The 24,834-nt window shown below is 41.7% G+C and overlaps 1 protein-coding gene across 2 annotated transcripts in view; it reads left to right on the top strand.

The window, feature by feature from the left end:
* Positions 1-1,878: 1,878 nt before the first annotated feature.
* The window catches only part of LOC311269979 (ras and Rab interactor 2-like), a 35,791-nt gene continuing 12,835 nt past the window's right edge, over positions 1,879-24,834 (top strand). For both annotated transcript variants that reach the window (XM_084374560.1, XM_084374561.1), the window contains exons 1-7: positions 1,879-2,216; positions 13,487-13,640; positions 20,714-20,808; positions 21,084-21,282; positions 21,888-22,002; positions 23,351-23,423; positions 24,164-24,255. In XM_084374560.1, coding sequence (XP_084230686.1) covers positions 13,572-13,640; positions 20,714-20,808; positions 21,084-21,282; positions 21,888-22,002; positions 23,351-23,423; positions 24,164-24,255 — 643 coding nt within the window. In that variant the 5' untranslated portion in view covers positions 1,879-2,216; positions 13,487-13,571. The remainder of the gene's footprint in view (positions 2,217-13,486; positions 13,641-20,713; positions 20,809-21,083; positions 21,283-21,887; positions 22,003-23,350; positions 23,424-24,163; positions 24,256-24,834) is intronic.

Genomic DNA, 24,834 nt, shown 5'->3' with positions numbered 1-24,834 from the left:
TCTGGACCTCACTAATTTCTAAACCCTGGCTACGGCCCTGGTACCAATTACCCTTTTAATCTGATTTGACCTGTAATACTCAGACAACCACAGTGTACATGTGATAAAGTAGATAGCTCATCATGTTTGCTGGTTGGTTTTATAATAACATCAAATATTCAGTATCACTTTCTAATAAAGAATCAGTTATAGAAAGTTTTTACCATGGGTGCCCAAAAATTTTCTCTTGAAGGGCCAAAAATTAAACGACCACAGGCCAAAGCAAGCACCTATGGAGTATCGCTAAGATGTGAAATGGTACTAAACAGAAGCCCAGGGAGGCATGTGCTGAATATGATTCATTTTCTAAGCTCTAAATTGTTTCTCTCCCTTGTTTATGATTTAAGAACAGGTGTGCCAGGATAATCTTTCAATGTTCCTTAATTTTGAATCTATCTGCCTTTCATTGCTTTCATAGTTCCCAAGTTCCCTCTATTGGCTGTCTTCCTGCACAAGCTGCCCCTCTGCCTGCCTGCTCAGATTATGAAAAAAATAATAATTCGGGATCCTACATAGGCCTGGGGGGTATTCCAGAAAGGAGGTTCAACAAACTCTGAGTCTATCCATGAACTCCGAGTTGACTTACCCTGTGAAGTGAAACTCTGAGTTTTCAGTTCCAGAACAGCTGATCTGATCCAGGTAAGTCGACTCTGAGTATGTTAACTCTGAGTTGAGCTCGTGCCTGACGACTAGTAAAAAGCCATCATCAATGGAGCTCCGATACTGTGATTCACCATGGCAACAGGGGAGAAAACAGGAAGCAGACATTTTCTGGGAAAAAAAAAAAAAAAAGCAACACGGCTGCGGCCGTAAAATCACTGACAGAGTTTTAGATGCGGTCGTCTTTTCATTTGGAATTTAACATCAGTTTCTTTCATATTAGCCTTTGGGGAAGTGGTTGAATGTTGTTCAGTGTTTTATTTTAGGCTATTTTATTTCATTTAAATCGGCTGAAAATGAAATAGCCTACCTATAAAAACAGTCTCACGGTGGCTCCTCCTCCTTCTTGCTGCTGAAGGTGATTGATTAACCTGCGAAGTGATTAAAAAAACAAAAAAACAAAAAAACAAAACAAAAAAACGCAGAGGATGGTTCAGATCTGAGAGCACGTCAGCGATGACGTGTAGCCTGATATTCGCTGTGCGGCCGGAGAATATAAATGACGGACTGATGAGGAGCGGTCTACTGTTCGGTCCAGTCCTCGTCAGGGAGCGAGAGCTCATCTAAATTAATCTAAATTCTCCTCCTGGTGTAAAACTGTGTGAATTATTTCTGCTTCAACATGATCGGACTGAGAAGGAAAGGACAGCCGCTGTCAGACAGCTCCGTCAGACTCAGGGTTTCTTCAGGTGAACCTGCCAGTGAGCAGGTTATGTTCACAGAGTCAGTTACCGCGGTAACAGACCCAGAGTTTAAGTTATCTCTCTTTCTGGAACTGAAAACTCAGAGTTTCTCTCATCTCAGGGTTAACAAACTCAGAGTTTTCACAAAACCCGCTTTCTGGAATACCCCCCTGGAGTCTACACCCCCACTGTAATGAGTGACATCACAGGAGGCAGGCCTCTGGAGCCACTAAAGTCTTTATACTACTTTCTTTAATAAATGCATCTTAATATAATAACTTTCTTATGAGCGGTAACACATGTACGACTATGTTTGAATGTATAATCTGAAGCTTTTAATGCCACCGCCTGACAAACTTCAGATTCCTGAGGTGCGTCCCGTGTCTCTTCAAACATGTTTCCTCGTTTCCTCTCTCCTCCCATGGATTCCTCGCGGGAGGAACTAGGAAAGGACCCAAGTGAGGGAAACGTGGGTGCAATTTTTGGTGAAATCGGATGAAGCCAAGGTAAAAACCCTCCACCACCTCCTCAGGCAGCCAGACGGAGGAGTCATATTACCGCTGCGTCTGTCCTCCCCCTTTATCCCTCCCCCTTCATCCCTCCCCCGGCTCTCTCATCTCAGCGCTGTGGTCTAAACCCAGTGTCTGTCTCTGTCCGACATTAAACCCATGTAACCGAGCGAGTGGAGACACCGAGGCGCTATGGTTTACACCCGAAAACTACACGAACCGACGACAGAGCAGCGCAGCGGGGTTGAGTTGTGTGAGCGGAGCATGCCGGGAGTGCAGCCGAGCACAGCGCCGGGCTGCTGGTGCTGAGGGAGACGACCTAAAGGTGAGTCAGGCCGTCTTTTCTCTGACCAGCGCCTCCCAAACTTTGATGGCATGAGTGTTTTCAGACACAGGCTGCTGACAACAACCGCGGGGATGAACGCTGTCCTCCGTCTGAAGGCTTGTGTTGTGAGTCTGCAGTGAGAGTCGAGCACAGAGTGAGAAGCGGTCAGGAGAAAGTCCCTGTAGAAACCACGGTGACTCCACAGAGAGCAGGAGCCCTAACCCAAACTTTTTGAGACAGACTGGAGACCTCAGAGACATCAGAGACATCCCCTCTGATCCGTGCCTACTGTTGTTTCTGTGTAGTTTGAGTGAGTCCATAAGACTAGATGAGACTGCTCCATGACTCCTGGACCTGCAGCAGCAGTAGTGATTTGGCCCAAATACTTCAGAAATGTACTGCTGACATACAGCTTCAGTTAAAGTCAGAACATGTGTACACACAAAGTTCTGACAGGGACTTCAAAGTGGTGGGTTTCCCTCGGAAATACGACTTCCACATGGTCATATACAACCTGCGGGCCTTATACTAGAGTTGTGTAGTATTTTAGGATGGGTACAGAATGATTGGGTGTGGACTTATAAACACAGACTCTCCTGAACATGATGAGGACCCACTTATTGGGCCCTTTGATTAAAAAAACTGTCACATCCTTTTCACAAACTCTTGCAGAACTGAAACTGAATTTGACCAGTTCCTTATTCCTTATAACATTATCAACAACCAAACGAGTTGTACCCGTGCCTAAATTGTTAATGTGTATGATAGAGCCAGAAATGTGGTTTAAAATATTCAAACGATGAACCGACATTATCAACAGAATGTGAAGAAACAACAGTGTGGAGGACATTTCTGCTGAAGTTAGCATGCTAACAAGGTAGCCCAGGCCTGTCCGGGCTGACGGAGTTTCAGCCGGATGATGAATATCAGTAGAAGTGGCTGGGTTCTGGGTTGCAGTGAGACAACACATGGAGCGATAACTAACTCAGATATTTAGAGCCGAGTGTGCCGAAGACAGTCAAAGTGATGACAGATAAAGTGAGGAGAAGTCTGCTCATCACCCAGTTAATGCATTTTGTCAATATTTTTCACAGTGCTCCATCATTTCTTTGCATGATCCTAATTTTGTTCTTTTTTAAGTTATAATCTATAGCTTTTTAGACCAAATAACTAAATACATCTTCACCCTGACACTTGAATTAGTAGAAATAGACCTCTACCAATTAGGCATAGGCTCTTCCCCTTTTAAAAATGTCCATTTATTGAAGGTATGTAGGGGCAACATGCTCCAGCACCCCTCCACACACACACACACACACACACACACACACACACACAGCTAACCCTAACTTCTCAGCGAGGTGAACTTTTTTCCCTCAGAAGCATGCAGAACCTGTCTGAACCTGATTATAGACAACACATGTTATCCTCCTCTGCAGCTTTATTCTTTCTGTAGCCCTCTACTTTTTCGAAATGGGCACTGCGTTGATGTTTATCAATGTAAAGGGGTCAGTTTCCTCATTTAAGCTTCTGTGGAATCTGTTAGAGAGATTAGCTTCAAGGATGTTTGGCACAAAGAGCCCCAGTTACTGCTGTGAGGAAATAAATCAGCAGAAAGGTATTTTTAATGAATAATAACTTGCAGCTTGACGGTCGTTGATTAGCGTTATGAGGCTGATGTTATTTTTTTCCACAGTGGCCATCTGCTTTCTTTTAGATGCTTTTATTTTTAGCATTTCAGAGAGATGTTTCAGATTTTTCTGCTTTACTTGTAAGTGGTTTCTGCAACCTCAGATTTAAAAGTAAACTCCAGTCAGAGTCTTCTTCTCTCTGCAAGTTCACAGCAGTACAGAGAGCTCTACAAGTTTATGAACAGTGATGTCATCCTGGCAGGATGAGGAAGCATCCACTCAAGTTACCGTTGTGAGAATAAACTGTCCCTGTGGGGGATGTTAACACTGAGTGCTTTCAAAGGAGCCACACTGATGTCTGCTGTAATCCTGCAGCAGGCCCTGAGATTAAACACACTGAATATGAGCTTTATTCATGTATTCAGGTTGTGTTGGTGAGCTACAGTATGTATCTGCCCAAAACCTAAATTACAATAAGAGTTTAACCGGAAAGTGTGGTTTCTTCCTTTCCTGCCACATTTTGGGATTTAATAGTTAGGCGGTGGCAGTAAGGGTCTGATTCACCGGCTAGGGACCCGGGGGGGAAAACGGGCTGTGGGCCCCAATTGAACACCCACTCCTCCCACTCTCAGTGCAGGAGCTCCATCATCCAACTAAAATAGTACTCTATGCGTCAGTTAGTTTGTATGGCATTAAACACAACTTTATTTAAAAATATTCATTATGTAAGTGAAATACCAACAGAAATAATCAAGGTATTAAAACTTGACCATGAAGTAGTGTAGAGTTAGGAGAGTCTTGAAGAATCGCCAGTCGTGCTTATGCTTGGCGCTTACAGGTTAATCATTTATTGAGTGAAATTTTGAGAGGCGCACCATTAATCCAGCAAAATAAAATGTCAGAAATAGAACAAAATTTCAACTCCAACAAACCAACCGGTGATGTGTTGTGCCTATCGCCAATAGACGTCCAGTCGCCCAGCCCTAGCATCAGTCATGTCTTTCTAACTCACGGCAAGAAAGCAAATAGACATATTTCCCAAAATGTCAAACTTCTTCTTTAAGGCCCTCAGCATTTTTGTTGATATTGTTCATTTGTTGTGCATACACAAAAGGAATTTCACAATAAACTAAAATACCACAATCTACTTGTCTCAGAAACCTGAGGATTTGTGGTCCCTCAGGGCGGCAGTAGCTCAGTTAACCGGGCCGGTAGTCTGTCCTCGGCTGCAGCCAGGCTCGGGCTACTTCCAGCTGTATGTTTATCCTCTGCCTGTCCTCCGTATCTCCTCCATGACTCTACATGGTCATTATAATACTTTGTGTTCATTTGGAAGTTCCCATCCTATCGACACCGACTTTCCTCCCTCTCTTCCACTCTTCAGTGTTCCTGGTAATAATTTAAAGGGGAGTAGCCCAGTGAAAACAGACCAGGCTTTTCTCGGCTGACCTTGCATGTGGAAAGTTGGGCTGGGCAGTGCTGGTGCCTGACACAGTTTCTCACCATGATTTAGACCGGAGACACTCTTAACTCTCTAAGTTTGATTTATTCAGTGATGGTTTTTAGTGTTTGCATGTTGTTGGTTTGACTCAGAGGGTCCATAAACATTTAATGGAAATTTTTAAGTAATCGTAACCTTCTGTCCTCTAATAAAAGCATGTGAGTGATCAGATTCCTGTATGTTATAATAAGCCAAATTCTTTCCTCTCTAACCAACGTGGGCCAGTCGGTTCAGCTGAACTTACAGGGAACCACTGACCCAAATTCTAGTCTTGCGGCTGCACACACACACACACACACAGACTTGTATGTCTGTACTTGTGAGGACCCGTATTAACATAAAACAGGGCCTCTCAACCAACCGCCAAGTCAATGCGGACCCAGCCCACAACTTGTGTTAGGAAGACAACAATACATCATGAACGTTCTCTATTTATTAATAACATTTTTTATTGATCGGCACATTGGTAGAGACATTAAATACACAGTGTACAGTAGCTAGAGAGCTAATGTGGCTTATTTACCAGTTGTTGACATTGTGTTGGGTTTACAGCTGGAGAGAGTGTTGTGTGTTGTTGCTGCTGAGTTCATGCACGTTACACCAGAGAATATGCTGTCGGCTACTAAATTGCAGATGATCTCTAGTTTTCTCAAGTTTCTACAACTACTGTAATGGCGGTTAGGCTATAAGAATATGTCTGAGTCAGACACAGTCTGCCATGCTCCAAATGTGGGCATGTTTTCCGTTACAGTGCTCGTTGATATTCTGTCAATAAAGACTATCCACCGCACTGGCAGTGACCAAATGACCGAAAGGCATTTAATTAAAAACTCTCACTGCCACATAATGGTGTCTCCATAAATTATCTGTCTGAGTTTGACACACTCAGAGGGACCCCACTGGCACAGCCAGGGCTGCCACCTGAAAGCTGATGAACCAGTCAGTCAGAGACATTACAAAAACAGGACAAAACATAGAAGCTAACAAAAATGCACAGGGATAACATCTCAATGAGGATAAAGGGAACCATAAATATACTTTTATATTAGCTGTTGCACTAGTGACATGCTGTCCCATCCATTCCTACATAGATTTTAAAGATTCTATCAGAAAAAACTCATCAAATTGTGTTTAGCAAACTCAACCATGTTCTTGTTCAACAGGCCCCCAAGAAGTCTATCATTTTCAAGTGGTTTTACTGCAGCACTTATAAATACTTAATTACTAAAGAGGTGAGATGTGAAGATGTGACATTGATTCATTGAAAATAAAATCTTATTTCATTATTGCCAATTGTTCCAGACCCCTGACCTTAGATACAAATCAGATGCAGACCTTTGAGGAATAAGTCTGAGACCCCCTGAGATAAAGTGTTTCTTGGCCCCTTACCCTAACCGTAACCATCACAACTAACTCAAACTTAAACCTAACTGTAATGGTAAAAAATGCTTTGTGGTTAAAAACTGTCACTATGTAGCACTAAGTACACACACACACACACACACACACACACACAGATTTGTGGAGCTGTTGATACTCAGGTCAAAACGTTTTAAAGTTCTCTTTTAAAATAAACAGTCAAAGTCAGTGTATAAAAATCAAATACGCTCTTCCAATCCCTCCCTCTGTCTTGTGGACACACACATGTACACACACATCATCATGTTGCATTGCTCAGGGCAATAACATGACCCACGTGTGGGAGTTCTTATCTGCTGTGGGTTTGTGCAGCTGCCTGCAGCCCCCTCTGACAGCAGCATGAACCCTGTCAGCCGAACACTCCTCACTGCAGGATCTCACAACTGACACAAGAAGCAGTGCTTCATGTTGTCATGACTGTTTAAACAAATAGGGTTAAAGTTTGTTGGTTTTGCTTTGTTTTGCAAGGTGGGACAGAGAGACTGTTGGGGGTTAGCAACAACAGCAGTCGGTTCAAAGCTGGAAGTCTCTCAAGTTTCTCAATTGAATAATGTGTGATGGAGGCTTACAGTAAATTTATGGGACAAATATTATTGGATTTGTTTGACAAACCACCATCAGAGCAGGCTTTAAAACATGAAGACCACAGAGGTTAATGAAGTCCTGCTGTGTCTCCTTATCATTATTAATATGCAAAACACAATGAAGTGTGTGTGTGTGTGTGTGTGTGTGTGTGTGTGTGGTGTATTCTCACCCTGTCTCTTTATCTTTATGAACAAGAGAATTTATTTACATAGTCTTGCATTTGTAAGTTGTTTGTAAATGTCTCATATGCTCGTTTCTAACATCTGAGGTATTAATATATGTGTCCGTGCGAGTGTGTTTACTTTATGAACAATGTGTGTCTGTGCTGCAGTGGCAGGGGGCTCGTCTGTGGTTCTGTGAGGGAGGGCTGCACACTCAGACGTGTCTTTGTTTATTTGCAGCTGAGGCTCTTACACACACAAACACACATAGACTACACACAAAGAGACACACATGGCAGTTCATCTACAGAGGAAAAACTTTTTTTATTTTTATTGGTTGAGAGGTCGATGTGATTTGAGTGTTTTGTTGGGGGTGAGGGTGTTCAGGACATTCCCATGGTTGGTTTTGCCAAGCGCAAATAAAAGCTGCACTGTTGGGAGGTCATGTTTGTTACAGTACCCAGCATGCTTTCTGGTTCATCTCAGGTTCAGATGTTTATGCATGTGGAAATATTAGTTACCTTACCGTCAGAGTTTTCCTTGGTGCCGTCATCAATTTCAGATCTTTTACAGAATCAACAGCAGAAGAACTCACATAGCTGTCGCTAACTGATTTCCAGGAAATATTCTCGGTGGGTTTCATAAAGTTATTCTTTTAAAATCCCCCTCAGGCCCTCTGTGTCTTTGTTTCTCCACTTTCATCAGTCTGTGGAAATGAAACCATGGTGCCAGACTATCAGTTCTACTTTCAGACAGTCAGGAAATGGTACAGTCTCTGTACAGGTTGCCGAAGATGTTGCAGAATCAGAACTTACTTGTTTGATTGATTGAATAGATTTATTATTTGTCCTCTTCACACTCTTGTTTAGGCTGCAGCTAACAATTATTTTCAGTATCGGTTCGTTGGTCATCTGTTTTTTTTTCCAGATTACTGTAATTACTTACTCTATAAAATGTCATGAAAAACTTTCAAAAATGTCAGTTGTTTTTGTCCGACCATCATGGGCAAATGACAGCATGACAGAAAGAGCAAATCTCCACATATGAGAAGCTGGAAGCAGAGAATGATTGAGATTATTGCTTGATTAATGACTTCAGTGATTGATCAATAATTCAAATAATTTCTGTAGAACTCTGTGTTGATCAACTAATTGATTCATTGATTAGTCCTTTAATTTCTACAGTTTATTTTTTAAGGCTTCCAACAGATGGTAATGCCAATAGGCATTAGCTAGGACAATAACATCAATGTTATGTTTTAAGGTATATTAAATGAGGACCCAAGTGCAGACACACACAGGAGGCAGGATTGGGGGGAAACAGAAGGCGAGCTTTTAATAAACAAAGCTGAACTACAGACAAAGGAATACAGAATAACTAAAATGAGTCAAGTAGACAAAAAATAACAACTAAAGGCTAAAACAAAGTGCAAATCAAAAGAGAAACCAGAAACCAAAACTACAAACATACCAAACTGGAGACACGAGGAGACACTGGAGGAAACACTGGGGACGAAGCTGAGAGGCAACACGGGGAAAGACGGACCAAGACGGAGGACGACGGACAAAAACGGACACAGGCTAACACAGGCTAGGTCGAGCGAAGTAGGGAGGGCACGGAACCAGGAACGGAACATCCAAAGGACGGGAAACGAAGTAACACCGTACATCACGGACCAAGATGGAGGGAAAACGATCTGATGAAGACATGAGGGAGAACAAAGGCTATATACAGACACACTAATGATGGGACGAGGAACAGGTGGAGTGAGGAGGGACACAGAGAGGTGAGGGAATTAACGGAAAAAAACACAGGGAGAACTGACGAGCACGATGCGACACACAAGGGTACAATTTCGAAATAAAACAGGAAACAGGAACAAACAGACACTGAACTATGACAATCAAGTTCACTCGGGAAGATGTCAGAGGAGACAGTCTGTCCTTCTTGGACTGTGCAGTACACAATGAAGAAGACAGAAGCCTCAACATTGAGGTGTGCAGAAAACCTAAACACACAGATCATACTTGCTGTTTGACTCTCATCACCCACTGGAGCACAAGCTGGGGGTCATCAGAACCCTAAACCATTGGGCTGAGACCGTGCCCACAAAGACAGAGGGGAAGGAGAAGGAACAGATGCACATCAGGGGAGCATTTAAAACCTGTGGCTATCCAAACTGGACCTTTGTCAAAACCTCTAAAAGATCCAGAGCAGTCAATGAGGAGGAGACGAGAAAACGCAACATCGTCATTCCCTGTGTCGCAGGAACATCTGAGAAACTCAGGATGATCTTCAATAAACATCATATCCTTGTTCACTTCAAACCTACCAACACACTGAGGCAGAAACTTGTTCATCCTAAGGACAAATCACCCAGGCATAAGCAGAGTAATGTAGTTTATGCTGTTCAATGCAGCCAGGACTGCACAGATTTGTACATTGGGGAGACAAAACAACCTCTCCATAAATGAATGGCACAACACAGGAGGGCCAACTCCTCAGGTCAAGACTCTGCTGTCCACTTACATCTGAAGGAGACAAATCATTCCTTTGAGGACAAAAATGAAACATCTTGTCCAGAGAAGACAGATGGTTTGAAAGAGGAGTAAAAGAATCCATCAGTGTCAAACTGGAACGACCGTCTTTGAACAGAGGAGGTGGCCTACGACATGACTTATTATCACCCACCTACAATGCAGACAGCTTAACAACCATTCACACCTGGGCTCACCAAGTCTTAACAACCCACATGAAGGCTGGTTGGATCAACATGTAATAAGTCTTGAGATCCCCTGGGATAAAGCATTTCTTGGCCCCTGACCCTAACCATCACAACTAAATGGCTAACTCAAACCCAAACTTAACTGTTATGGTAAAAAAATGTCCTTGCTTTGTGGTTAAAAACTGTCCGAGTGGCCCTGATGACTCTGAAACTCAGAGCTCATACGTGTCCTTAACGACTCTGTAAGGACACTCTCACACAGAGTTTAAAGTCTGCAACTTCCCTCCAGATAGTTAGAACTGAAGAAGCGTGAGAATGAGAGATGAAACGTCTTAAAGAAACTGAAACAAGTCCAGTTGCCTACGACACAGCACTTAGAATGACCATGACCTGGATGACTGAGAACCTTCATTAACATTTTGGCTAACAGTTCTTCACACATCCAGTAGATATAAAAACATTCAGAGCTGTGTTTCTGTCCAATATAACAATGGTAATAATGGTAATAATGACTCAAAGCAGTAAAGGGGTGGGCCATAAAACCAAAACAGTGCGCTAAAAGAATCTAGAACAGGGGTCTCAAACTTAAATGAGCTAGGGGCCACTGCTGGTATTGTTAACTTGTAGGAGGGCCACTTAAGCGTTCCGGTACTACAAGTAACCCCAATATTTCTGAAAATGTAGTGTTATTTCTGTTATTAACAGAATGATACTGTGCAAATGCAAACACCATTTTGTATACATTTTTTATTTTTTCTCCATAGAAATAACTTATTTAAAGTAAATCTTGCACTGAACCAACAAATGATATCCCTGAATACATTTGTACTTTATTACATTTGCATTTCTGCTCATATATTCTTCATACATAACAAAAACAATGCAAACAGCAGTTTCTACCTATTTTCTTTTTTCCACAAGAGATCTGCATGTTGTGAAATGACAGAGGTTGTTTGCAGACAGCTGAGTTTTGCACTGTCTCAGTTTTGTAGAGACAGTTTTCACACTTTCATAAGCTGCTGTGATGAGATGACCCGGGCCCTGAAGCTTCAGGTTAAGGATGTCCAGCTTCTGTGTTATGTCCACTAGGAATGCAAGATTCATGATCCATATTGGATCATCAAGTTTGGGAACATCCATTCTGCCATCTTCCATGAATTTTTTCACATCAGTTGATAACTCGTTCATCCTTTCTGCCACTGTGTTTGCCAATAGAGAGATCTTGTTGAAGCTCTTCTTTCCTCGACATAGAATATACGTAAGTGATGTGCAACATGCAGTCCTTCAGAGACGGCCCTTCAGTGAATGGCTTTCCCGCTTTGCCAATAAATTCACTCACCACATAACTTGCCTCAGCTGCAGCATCAGCATCCTTCACTTTATGGAAAAGACCTTGTTGAGACGATAGTGTTGTTGTTTTTTCCTCTCACCTGGTACTACTCATATTGTTCTCCATGTTTAGTCGAGTAATGACGCTTGAGTTTCTGTTCCTTTTAGAACAGCGAGTTTTTCCTTGCATATCAGGCAGATAGCATTTTCACTGCACTCTGAAAAATGTCATATCCACCTGTTTTGAAACTGTCTGTGTTCATCATCCACTTTTCTTTTTGGTTTGGAAAGAGACGTCTTTGGTTTTCACAGCCAAACAAGTACAACTCCGAGACTTCGCGATTACATATTTTGCGTCATAAAAAAAACAAAAAACAACACAATTGTGTTTTTTATTTTAACTGCATATGATGGGGTAGTTCTGAGTGCTGTATCGTAGGCAACTGGACGTGTTTCAGTTTCTTGAAGACGTTTCACCTCTCATCCAAGTGGCTTCTTCATACAGCACCTGACCTGGATGACTGAGAACCTTCATCAACATGAAGGAGTCGTATACATCAGTGTGAAACAACAGCAAACAACAGAGTTTGTTCTAGAAAATGTTTGTCACTATGGATGAGCCCTTTCACATTACATGTATTCATTTGAGCAGTTGTTTATGTGATAATAGTATTAGTATATGATATAGTAACTTTATTATGAATCAATTCCAGGCTTTTGCACTGTTCTTTAGCTGTTTACGTGTCTATAGAGAATATCATGTATTACTGTCACCCAGACATGTTGTCCTCTCCTGTGATGTTGTCTGTTGTTTCGAGGGACGAAAATGGCAGTCAGTGTGTCAGGATATAGCTGACATTTGAATACAGTTGTATACAATTTCATAATAATACAATCTTTATGCAGTGACAATGGCAGTATTTCAGATATGACCCAGTCGTGTCCTATACTGTGTCTTGTTCAACACTAACCAAAGTAGACAGTTTTGAGTTTAACTGGTGCTTTCATTTTGCAAAAGGTTGTTTATAGAAATAGTTACTTTCACATTCAGTTGTCTGAAAGTGTGTGTCCTGCCTCCTGACTCTCTGCCATATCTGTGTTTTGTTTCTTTCCTCCCCCTAAGCCTGTGCTGGTGGGGGTGATAGCTTCCCTCCTGTGTCAGATGAAAGTGCATGTGTGGACTGTGACTGCCAGGCAGGGAAGGCAGGACTAATAGTTATAACCCATCTGGAAAGAAAGGGGGAATATAGTGAGACAGAGGAAGAGGGCAGGGGAGGGGAGGGACGAAGACAAATGAATCACAGATAGACAAACAGAGATAAAGATGTCGAAAGAAAAACTGAGTTAGGAGAGAGGGAAACAAAAAAGGAGCAGGCAAAGACCAGAGTACTGCTCACTATGGACTAATTTGGCGAGTCAGTTAAAAACTGGTAGAAGATTACCGAAGCACCACAGCCCTAAAACTTTCTGTTACGATGTGTGGTGAGAAGGGCAGCTGTGCTGGCACTGAGGTTCCCCGAGATGGAAAATGAATTATGTATGTATGAGGACATGCAAAAAAAAAATAGGGAAAGAGGGGAGTGAAAATGTGAGAGCGGGAGGAAACAGGACAGACAGGTAATGAGAGGACAGAGGTTCAGGCCAAGAATAAGATGAGGGTTGTCATGAGATAAAAAGGACTGAGGCGATTATCTGAGCTGAAGGGGCCGGTGGAAGGGGGGAGGAAGAGAGAGGAGGCAGGAAAGTGAAAGGAGATGGAGAGGTGAATGTGTAGAAAGCAAAATGAGAGGGGGAGAGGAGAAAGAGAGACTGAGAGTCAAAGCATTCCAGCAGACCAGCACCTCCATAATACTGGCTGCGGCCAAAGCAGGAATTTCCTCTGGCTGCACCACAGCTGAAGTGTGTTTTTTGACCCACAGAGCTCCGGCCCCTGCAGACGCTGTCCCATACCTCAACACACACCCAGACGGGAGAGTTACCCAGTCCTGTGGACAGGAAGACAACATGGCCTCCAGCTCACCACCCAGTAATCCTCCCTGTGGCCTCACGGACAGGAGCGGTAGCTTCTTTAAGGTAAGGGAAGATGGAAGGAGGACTTTGCTGATTTTCCAAAGTTTGCTCAGACAAAGTAAAAGACATCACTTACTTCTGTGTACCAAGTGTTTGTTTTTATTCTGGGAAAGGCTGACTCAGCATGTATTTAAAACAGGAAAAAACTCACAAACAGCAGGGTGAATCACTTGCGTCATTAACAAAGCCAAAACCTAGTAACGTCATGTCTAGTCAAAATTTAGCTCGTGAGATAACCACACTGCATTTAGCTTAAGTGGCTAAATGTTAAAGTAATTTTTCCCTAAGTTGTTTTCTGTAGTTAACTGAAAATGATAAATTTTGATTATCTCAGGTTTGTAATAAAATTTTCCATCCCATATAACTGAGGCAAATAATAACAACAAACTGTACAATAATCCTGGTAAAAGGAAAGTATCGTGGTTTAGCTGAGTAGCAGTAACTGTAACTGTTATGGGAGACTCTTGATGGACTGCTACGACCTGCAAGGAGAGGGTCACAGATGGAGACAGCCAAAAGCGCTCGAGGCTAGTTTTTGGTAGCCATGGTAGCTTGTCTACTTGTGGCCTACTGTATAAGAAGCTAAACTATGAAGAAGATACGGCAACTGTGTCTGGGTAGTGAGAATAACTCTCAACAGCAAAAGATCACAATGCACCTGACATGTTTGTTTTATTCTCTCACCTCTTTTTAGTTTTGACAAAATGTGATTTAAAAAATGTGAGTGAAGCAAACTAAATACTGGTAGCTACCCATTCTCCAAAATCCCTCCAAAATATGATGTTGCATCCATTTCAACTCTTCATGACAGTACTGTTAAACCACTTAAAAATCCTTGTAGAATTTCAGTATTTCAGTTGAATTTTCCCTCACATTTTCAAATGTGTATATCTGTCACCCAACAGTACGCTCGTGAACTTCATACAGACTGTCTGTTTTTCATTTTTAAACAAATTCTCATACCCACAGTGTGGGACAGGGTGGGAACATTTTAACACCTTAGGCAACCAGTTGTGGTGAGAAAACGGTAAACAGACAGGCAGATTAGCATGTTAGCATTAGTGCTGTCTTGGCTACCCCAGACTAGATGTGGCTGGATTATTTGGAAGAGAGAAAGCCACGTTGGTAAGTAATTAAGTAACTGAACGTTAACAGAATGGTTTCTTTTCCTGCCTCCCTGGCTGCCTTGAATGCCTTCTTGTCAGCCTTTGGTAAAATCAGCTGCTCCAACATTTAACGTTTTGACGGGACCACAAGATTTAACGTTAGCCCATATTTTCTAAACCTATGCTGAAAACAATAGTTTGTGAAAGGTCCTATTGGCGCCGATTAATCGGCCAAACCAATTGACCCAGCTGGTCACTTGAACCTCTCTATGCTGGTTGCAGTGGTCTGTCGAGAGTCTCCTGACTGTAATCATGGCCCGTCAGTTGAGAGATATTAACATGACTAGTGATATATAGTGTGGTTAAACTAACTTTACATGACATTCAAATGTACTTATTGTAGATTAATTGGTCACTTTTATATAAATCAGCTGCACATAGTGAACACTTAAGGTAAATTGATTAATCAATCTCTGTCTTTGTGACAGGTAGTGAAGCTATTATCAGCTGCAAACATTACTCATATTAAAATGTCATGTTATACGCTACAGTACCTTTTAAATAACAATAATGACAATCTTTGAACTCCTTGTCCCTCAGGAACTCTTTAAGCATCCATTTGAGAAATGAGAAATTCTTCATATTCTTAGGAAATGTAATTGATATAACTGGATTGATTGATGAAACATTACACTGGATTTGCCTTTGAACAGTTTTCCTTCTCTTTCTGCCATCAATTGTAGGAGTGTTGGAAATAAAGAATGGCAGCTGCACTTGTTGGCAGCCTGACAAACATACTAACAGGAGTAATGAAACTCACTCTCTCTCTCTGCCCCCCCTCGCTCCCCCTCATCTCTGGCCCTTCCCTCTTTCTGTCCTGTCCCTTCAGTTTCCATTCTTTTCCACTATCACTCAATATGCTCATTCATATCATACTGTTGTTTTAAGACACTGTTGTTTAGACACTTTGTTTTTGGAAAATTGTCTATTTCTATGTAAATAATGAGATAAAGCTGTTTCCTCTTTGCAGCTGCTGTCTGAATGAGCCTTTCATTATCACACTACAGATTGTATGTAGCTGTATACATGTATTTGCTATTTGCAATAGCTTTGGTCACTGTTACCCTGTTGGGTGGCTTATCCTGCGTTCCACGGCCACGATTATGAATTACTAACCTCTCCCCATTGCTGTTCATGAATGTCTGGATATCAGGGACGTTAATGCCATGATGTCAGTGTGAATGTCAATGCTGATAGGCTTTTGCAACACAGGGTCATGCGAAATCCTCGCGTGAGTTCAATATTTTCAGCTCACGCGAATGACGTGAATTTTTGTGTGTTCGCATCATTCACGTCATCCGGATCAAATAAAAGCAAATTCACGTCTATTGTTGTATACCAGGAAAGACCGTCTATGATGGGAAGCTTCCACCCTGCTGCAGTATTCTTGAGCAACACAGTGAATTTTTGCTTGTTGGATTGACTTCTTGTTTTCATTTGTGCTATTTAGAGGCTCCAGCAGATCCTGCCAGGTTCAAAGACAACGCCAGTAGTCTTTAAGGAGAACATTGGTGATTTGTGCTGTGGATGCTGTATCTCCTATTTTTCCACAAACCATGTTGCATTTTTGGAATTTCAGAATCCTTAAATGAATGGTCAAATTTCTGTCTCCTGTCCATCTCTCATAGGCACAGAGGCGTAAATAATATACTGTGTTACATGTACATTATAGTACATTCGTAAAGCAGCTACAGCTCTAATTTTATTGTGAAAAATCTTGGCAAGCAAGTGACCTAAAACTAGTGCCTCACACTGAGTCTGAAGAAGAGTTTCTAGCTTTCACCTGGTTGCGTCGTCTCAGTTCACTCATTGTCTTGCCGATTGAGAAATTAAACCCACTTTTAAAGCTAAAAAAAAGACACATTTAGACTTGGATCAGCAATAAACTAAGAAACAAACACTGAAAGCTGTCCCACTTTTAATTTCCTTTCCAGTTTTTTCCATCCTCACTAACCCTGTGAAAGCACTCTCTGCATGTGTCTGTGCGTCAAAACCAAACACATAGTTTCCCATTGACTCCATCCATGGCTTTAACATCAGCCCATGCCGAGAATCATTTACCTCTACACACAAGCGCGTGCACACACACACACACACACACACACACACACACACACACACACACACACACACACACACACACACACACACACACACACACACACACACACACACACACAAAGCTTCATTGTAAGAGAGAGAGAGAATAAAACCAACCAGATCAATGATGCCAGGGAGCTTCGTAAAAGTTAAACACAGACTTTGTTTTTTCTTGAATGTCAGTCATTTCTGTCTAAAAGTTATCAGTGTGAAAACCATCAGAGCTCCACAAGGCACTGCGCCCCGAGTCAGTCACTCAGCAACTGTTGTGTTCACTGACCTTCATTTCATTGCTCAGGAATTTCCCAGTCTTCTCCTCTGGCCCAGTTCCCACATTTTCATTCATATCATTCAGTGTCTGACACGTAATAGAAGGCAATAATTATCTTTCTACTTCTTTCTATGGCCGGATTAAAAACCCTTCATTGGGCCCCAGGGCAAAAATAAGCTGCTGGCCCCCCTCCTTGTTCTATGTGCACCCCTTGTGTACAGTATTCATATGCAGAAATTGCATTGACTGTATTAGGAAAACAGGAGGATTTAAAGGTACTGGGTCGCTCACAGTCTTATGTGGAAAATCGGAAACATAATTTTTTAAAGCATGGCTGTTAAACTTCACACTCTGGCATATTTTACTGCTCTTATATATTGATAATTGCCAAGAGTGGTTCTAAAACAGCTTGTTAAATGTAAATTTGTCCTGGGCATCACTTAATTCACTGCTAATTAGGTGAATACAGCGTTGAATCAAATTTCTCAAAGTACACACATTTCCTGAAGGCAACATAATGGGGGGAGGCCCTGAGCCCTCTTTAATACGCTGTCACTCACAATCCCATGCCCCTCTCCGTTGATGCCACGCCCCCCCGCTAGATCAGGGCCCAAACTCTGAAACTGAGAATATCTGATCTGGAAGTGGGGGAAAAAAATCTGAAACAAAAAAAAATTGATTTGAATGTGAAAAAGAATAAGCTCTGAAAACACAAAAATAAGACTTCAGATATGAAATGATATATAGGTGAAAATTAAAGATAAATACTTTAGAATTGAATTGAAGTATTGATTTAATTCTGATATTCTTTTGAATAAAGTATTTAAGATCAAAACTTCAACTTTCACTCCAAATTTTATTTTTTCAATCAAATTTTATTTTTCTTCAAATTAACAAACCCTTTTAGCCTTGATCTGGCCCCATACATCTCCACATTAAAATGTTGTTATGATGTTAATGTCATCAGAGAGTGAGGAAGAAAGTTGGCAGAAATGACTAAATACCCGTACATTACCTCATCCTTAAACATTTCTCGTCAGAAACATCTTTCTCTGCAATGGTGGGTGTGATGAAGACAACAGCTCCCATGATCCCACATTACCTCACATGGTCATCAAACTACATGTTTTGTTTTATATGATTTACCACAAGTTTATTTAAGATTATGCATAATATGTTGACACACAGTGAAAGTGGTGTTGGCGAGGGCAGGTTGGCAATCTAACCTTGCTTTTGTCCCTCAAATGACTCATAGAGGTCCAACTGCTTGACTTTCAGTTCCTACATCAGAATCAGCTTTACTGGCCAAGTATGTGACACAAACACAACACTGGACTAGACATAACTGCTGAGGACAAGGACAACAGAGCGAAACTAATGAAGGCAAATACTGGACAAATATGTGGAAGCAATAGATGTGTACATGTATAAATGGTATGTGATATAAAAGTACTAGTGACCAACAACATAAATGAAAACTCCAGTGTTCCAAGTGTTCAGAGAGCAGTAAAAGGCACAAATTATCACTCTGTAACCCAAAGACAAATCTCTGTCAACAGCTTGTAGGATCCTTTTTTGTTTGTCTAAAGGGGCTGAAAGGACTCTTTGGGATGCAGCCATAGTGTAGCAGTACTAATTCAGGAGTTTACACTGACACACTGGCTGTTTGTGGCATCTGGTTTGGGGTTTTAACTGCTTCTGATGCTAAATATGACACTGTGCTGCCTGAGAGTGCTGGCCGTTCCCCTAGTGTTAGTCAGCTGTCTTCACACAGGTTCAAATTGAGCATCCCCGGTGTGTGAAGTGCAGTTTTCAGTGCTCCAGTAACATTGGAGCTAACTTTTCGACTCATGTTGTGTAATAGAGTTTTGACCTGACACGAAGCTGGAGAAGGCTGAGGCTTTAACAGAGCTGGCTCCACTTAGTCCTGTGAGGGGAGGGGGGATGAGAGAGCCCTGTGGTGACTGTGGTCTGGTCTGGAGCTCAGCTGGTGCAGGAAAGTCTGGAGAAGGATGCCTCCTGCTGGTTGAAGTGTATTATGAAAGCAGAAACTCTGTATTGAGTTCTTTGTGTTTGCGTGACATGGGCGGAGTTTACTACATCAAAGAAACTCTTTTCCATTTTCCATGTATAGTTCATATTGACATACTTTTCCTTGATGGCCTCAGATGCAATAATAGAATGCATAAACAGGCCTGAAGAAGCCATCTTGTGTGTTTCAGTGTCAAGCATTCAGATTTCAACATCCCTGCTCAGATATGTTTGAGGAATCCCTGAGAGTGCTCTAAAATGTGGCATGACAGAATGTGGAGAAGGGGAAAACAGAACGGCAGGAAAGCAATTAGTGGCCTTGTTTATGCAAGTGAGCCATTTTTTGACTTTGTTTTTAAGAATTCCTTTTGGGGCTAATTGGATACAACTGTGCTGTTGTAGGTTTAAATCCTGCCAGAATGTGTCCTCATGTCTCAGTAGCTCTAGAGCAGAGGTTTTCAGACTGAGAGTTGAAGGGAGAGTGAGGGGCAAAGCAGTGCATAAAGTCAAAGGGACAGTTGCACATCTAAAAGCAATGGGAAGTTAGTTATTGTCGGTTGTTTGCTGATTTAGCTGCTTATCAACATGGCTGACAGATCATGTATAAGATTAAGGTACTTTTGCAGATTGCGACAATTTGTGTAAAAAAAATACACACTTCTTTTATAACTCAACTCAAATCTGGACACACAGACATGATGCTCATATTTTTTCAGTGTAACTTACACTTCCAAAGGATATTATTATCTCCAAACTAACTTCTATAAATATGGATAGAAATCATAGAAAGGTTATGCCCCTGAGTTGTTGTCTTGATTTTGTCTACTCTACAGCTCCATCTTTAGTGTGTTACTTTTCTCCGTCATTCTCAAAAAAGAAACAAATGTCAAAGTGATTGGGCGGCCTTCTACAAAAGCCTTTCCATATGCTTCATGAGGTTGGCATCAGAGATTGTTCAACACATTCCATACCTGTCATCACAGTTTGACTGATACTGTGTAATGCTATAACTTAATACAGCATCAAGACACAATCCTTCACTGTTGTTATTAGGTGTCCGGTCATCATCAACAATCACTCTGTTGACTAATCCTGTTTAACATAGATTTAAATGACAGTACAACACCTTTATCTCTGTCAGCCTGAAAACAGTCCACCAGGATATTTCCAGATGTTTATAGTTGGGACACGTTGGAAAGAGTTGTCTCTGCAGTACAACTGTTTGGGTTCACGTCAGAAGTTAATGTAGGTCATTTTTTGACAAAGCTTTGTCTCTGTGCTTCCTGCCTGTAGGAAATGAGTTCCACGCACAGGAAAAGTGACTAACTGCTTCCCTGCCCTTTGTTCTAGATGTGACCAGTACAGTCCCTCCATTCCCCAGTTTCATTTTTCTTTCTTTGAATTTATGTTTGAGCAATGCATTCTGTTTCATTTACTGCTGTTCCCCCTCCTCTCCTTCTTCTTATATTCCCTCGTCAGTCAACGCGACTCATTCTCTTTTTTTTCAGCTGATTGACACATTTGCGTTGGAGATCGGGGAGCTGAAGAAGGAGATGGTCCAGACCTCTGTAACTGTGGACATGGAGCCCCTTGACCTACGAGGGTAGGACTGTTTTACACATTTTTTTTGCTTTTCCTCCCTAAAGTCTTACACTCTTCATCAAAACCTTCATCTACCTGAGTGGTCTTGGTTTTTTATTCCTGATAATATCTGAAATACTATGTCATCTTGATGATTGTTTTGTCATCCGCTTGTTCTGTATGGCTTTGTCAAAAGAAATCAGATTTAACAGTATGCAGTGTTTGTAAATGCTCCTGTAAGTTAGTACTCATTGTCACCTGTAGATGGCAAAAGTGTTTCACTCTCTGTCTCTGCAGGCTGGAGAGTGAAGTGAGTGGTGTTTACCTGCAGTCCCCCCTCTGTGGTGGGGTTGGGGGTGAAAGGGATTCTGGGTACGATTCCTTATGGAGGAGGATGAGTGTGTTGGACAGGCTGACTCAGACCCACCCGGTGTGGCTGCTGCTGGCAGTCAGTGAAGAGGAGGCCAGCCACATTCTGCTCAAACAACCACCAGGGGTGCGGGCTCACCATCCTGGACACAAACGTTAACATTTAATATTATCTAAGATTTTTTCTGCACAGCTCATTTGCACTCTGCGGTCGTTTTTCTCTGACGTCATGCGTGGGTCTGGGAGGCTCAGATGCTGGGATAATGTCATACTGCTGTATATCAGGTCGCAAGTCTTTACATTTGTTTCATTTCACCAGCTCCTGGTGGATCAGCAACTGAATTGATTGAATTGATTAGCTAGCTGTGTTACATTAAGTCAAGCTACACTTCAAGCTCGATTACATCCAGTGTGTTTTACTCCCAGGCTTAAAAAATCTGTCCAAGATGTGCGTTAATATTTCAGAATTAATTTACACCTCTCCTGTTGTATCGTGTAACACTGTCAATGGTCATGTTAGCTAGTAAGTGGTTAAATGGTAAGGTCAGCTGTTGTCTAACGGTAGCTAATGTGTTTTGCCTTGAGACGTGGCCCGATATCCCTGTGTTTATGTGACTTGCAACCTGAAAGCGCAGTATGACATTACCCCAGCAACTGACCTTCACACCCTGAGCATGTTGTCAAAGGAAAATGGCTCCCGTTTGAATACAGTCTATTTCATGACTTCTGCAGGTGTTCCTGGTCAGGAAGTCAGTCGCTCTGCAGAGAAAGGTTCTGTCTGTGCGTCTCAGGGAGGATGAGTCAGGAACTCCCATCAGCCACTTCGCTGTCAGAGAGAGCCAGTACAGTAAGTCACATGTTTGTTTTAACTGCTTGTACCTGGACTGCTGGATGGGTGGGGTCACAGAAAACAATTTGAAAAAAAACAAACCAATACACGAATGAGAAATGAGTGTGCACGCGAGGGACATCAGTTTGGTTCAATCAAGTGTGTGAGTTTGTGTAAGTATGCCGCTGTGGTGCTCAAATGAGCTATTCTTTTAAAGTAACGGATTGCTGTTATAAAGCAATAAAGTGTTGGTCTGAATGTGATGTGGCAGCAGTAACACCTTCCCTGCTCTTTGACGTCTCTTCTCGTAGGAAAGGTTTGCTGAGTAAACATCTAGCCAAATATCATTTGCTGAACATTAGGCCACATGGTCACATTTTTATTTACACTGCCTCAAGATTGACATTGAACTGTGAACATGCTGTAGCTTTGTGTAAGTGTGAGTGACTTTAGGTAATGAAAGTCATTCGAAAAGGATTGTACTTGTTTAATGGTTAACCACTGTGATTGCTATAACCAAGACTGGCATTTAATTTGTAACCCTGCTTATGATCTTACTATAACAAGTCCTATGTTGAGGTGCTGTGCTTCAGTATTTGGCAGTAGTTAGGGGCTGTGACATTGCCAAAGTGTGATGACATACCAGCTGTGGATTTTTCCTGGCTGAAATGACAGCACACATGGGAAGGAGGGGAGCGCCTTTGGCCTTGTTTGGCCTTTCGATTTGGGTCAGCTGCGCTCCAGTTTGCCCCTCATACTGCACAGATTAATGTATGAAGCTACCTTTGTGCATGAACAGTTTGAGCTTAAATACATAATATTTACCCTCACCCTAGAGGATAATTGACCACTTTGACCTGCTGATGGTGCTAGATTAAAAGTCTGGGGATCACCAAAGTAATTAGAATTCATCCTCTGGGATACTTGAATGTTGTACCAGGGTTACATTGCAATCCATCCTATGTCCGTCTAGACATTTCACAAAAAGCCAAAATTGATATGCACACCTACAACAGCTGATGTATGTATGTTCATGTATAACATAATCAAAACAACATCATAAAAATACAAATACTGATGAGAAGAAAATGTATTCAGTCATTGTGCATTCGGGTGCAACAACCACATGCATGCCCAATTGATTTTCATGGTAACCATAAGCAAACACATCTATGTGTATATGTAAACTCATCATATGCAGAACCTCCGTAGAAGATACAACTACATATACATCAATCCAAACACAAATATTAACGTATATAGTTATATAGGTCAACGTGTAGTATATGTGAGAGTAATAATGAAAATCACAGCGTTCCAGACTATGATTTATAATTCAATCTGCACATATTTACTTTGTTTGCAGCCTTTTCCCTCGAGGGATCCGGGATCAGCTTTGCAGATCTGTTTCGCCTGGTTGCTTTCTACTGTATCAGCAGGTAAACAGCCAAGATTTGTTTTTCTGTCTATCCATCCTTCACATCCCCGGTGTCTCCATGTTTTGCACTGTGAGGAGAGGGTCATTTTAAGATGGAAACTCCATGGATGAAAAGTGTTTGTCGAGTAAGCAGCCAGCTCTGTGCACAAGGCTCTCACTTCTTGTTTTAGCTCATGTCAGCTCAGGAGACTCAGACAGACGCAGGAAGTAGATTGAAATTGTGCTGAAGGCAGGTCAGCACTGGATTTCAGTAGAGGGATGACCGCTCGTCAAACAGGCCTCCTCACTTTAACAGATGAATTATATTTTTGGAATGTTAACTTTTACTCTCAATCCCACCATGAATGTATTGTGCATCTATATTCATATATGTGTATGTCTTTTGTAATGGAAACAAAGGATGTGTCAGCATGTTTATATTAATGATGGTTGAAGGTATTTTCACTTCTCTGTGTGTCAGTGTCCAGGCTCTGTTGTGCCAACCAAACATATGGCATCATCACTTTTGTTTGGGGATATCACTGTCAAATGAGGACAGTGTGCATTATAACCCTGACCATAAAGCTCTGCAATTTGAACAGTATTGATGAGGCTGAATCACTAACTCTTGTCACAAGTATATAAACATACATAGGTACATAGATACATCAGCATTTTGAGTTTGTTTTCTCACTTACAGAATATTGTTTATTTTCTTGTATCTGTTTTCAGTCACATTTGTTGCCTGTTCTTCTTTCACAGGGATGTCCTGCCTTTCGCACTCAAACTCCCAGAGGCCATTGCATCTGCTACGACTCGGAAAGAACTGGAGGAGGTGGCTCAGCTTGGAGCAGGTAGTCTCATTTATGACTTGACTGGTTTGAAATTCTGTAGGAACACACAGCTAAATTTCAAGTTTAAGCTAGCTATAGCTTATAGCTAAGCTATAGGTAACTTCTGAAAGCATTCTACTGCTTTTAGATTTTTGTTTTCATCAGTTTACATTTATTTCCCACCTGCAGAAAAACGGCTTGTTTGAGAGTGAAAGCATTTTCTATGTTTTTCTTTTGTAGAACTTGAAGGACTGGTTCAACCTTTTTTTGGGAATTTAGATAAGAAGATCATTAGATGAGAAACTTGTTGCTGCTTATGACTGGGCCTTACGTGCAAAGCTGGCGATCCGCCTGCGTTAACATACAGACTGGAAGCAGGGGGAACGAGGGAGCCTGGTTCCTTCCAGTGTTTAAATGCTCCGTCTAACCCCTCTAAAGCTCATTAATTATAAAGTTATATGTCCTTAAGTTAGTTAGTTAAGTTAGTTAATACAGAAGAGAAATGAAAAAAATTACAATTTGAGGTTTAATGGTGAGCTAAGTGCTGTAACTGTTTCTTGGCAACATCAGCTGGGCGCAGCGACCTCCTGGAGTCATATA

The sequence above is a fragment of the Pagrus pagrus genome (assembly GCF_965226575.1).
Source record: "Pagrus pagrus genome assembly, chromosome: 2".
Lineage (NCBI taxonomy): Eukaryota > Metazoa > Chordata > Actinopteri > Spariformes > Sparidae > Pagrus > Pagrus pagrus.
Note: the sequence above shows the minus strand (reverse complement) of the source record. Positions and strands in the feature narration are given on the sequence as shown.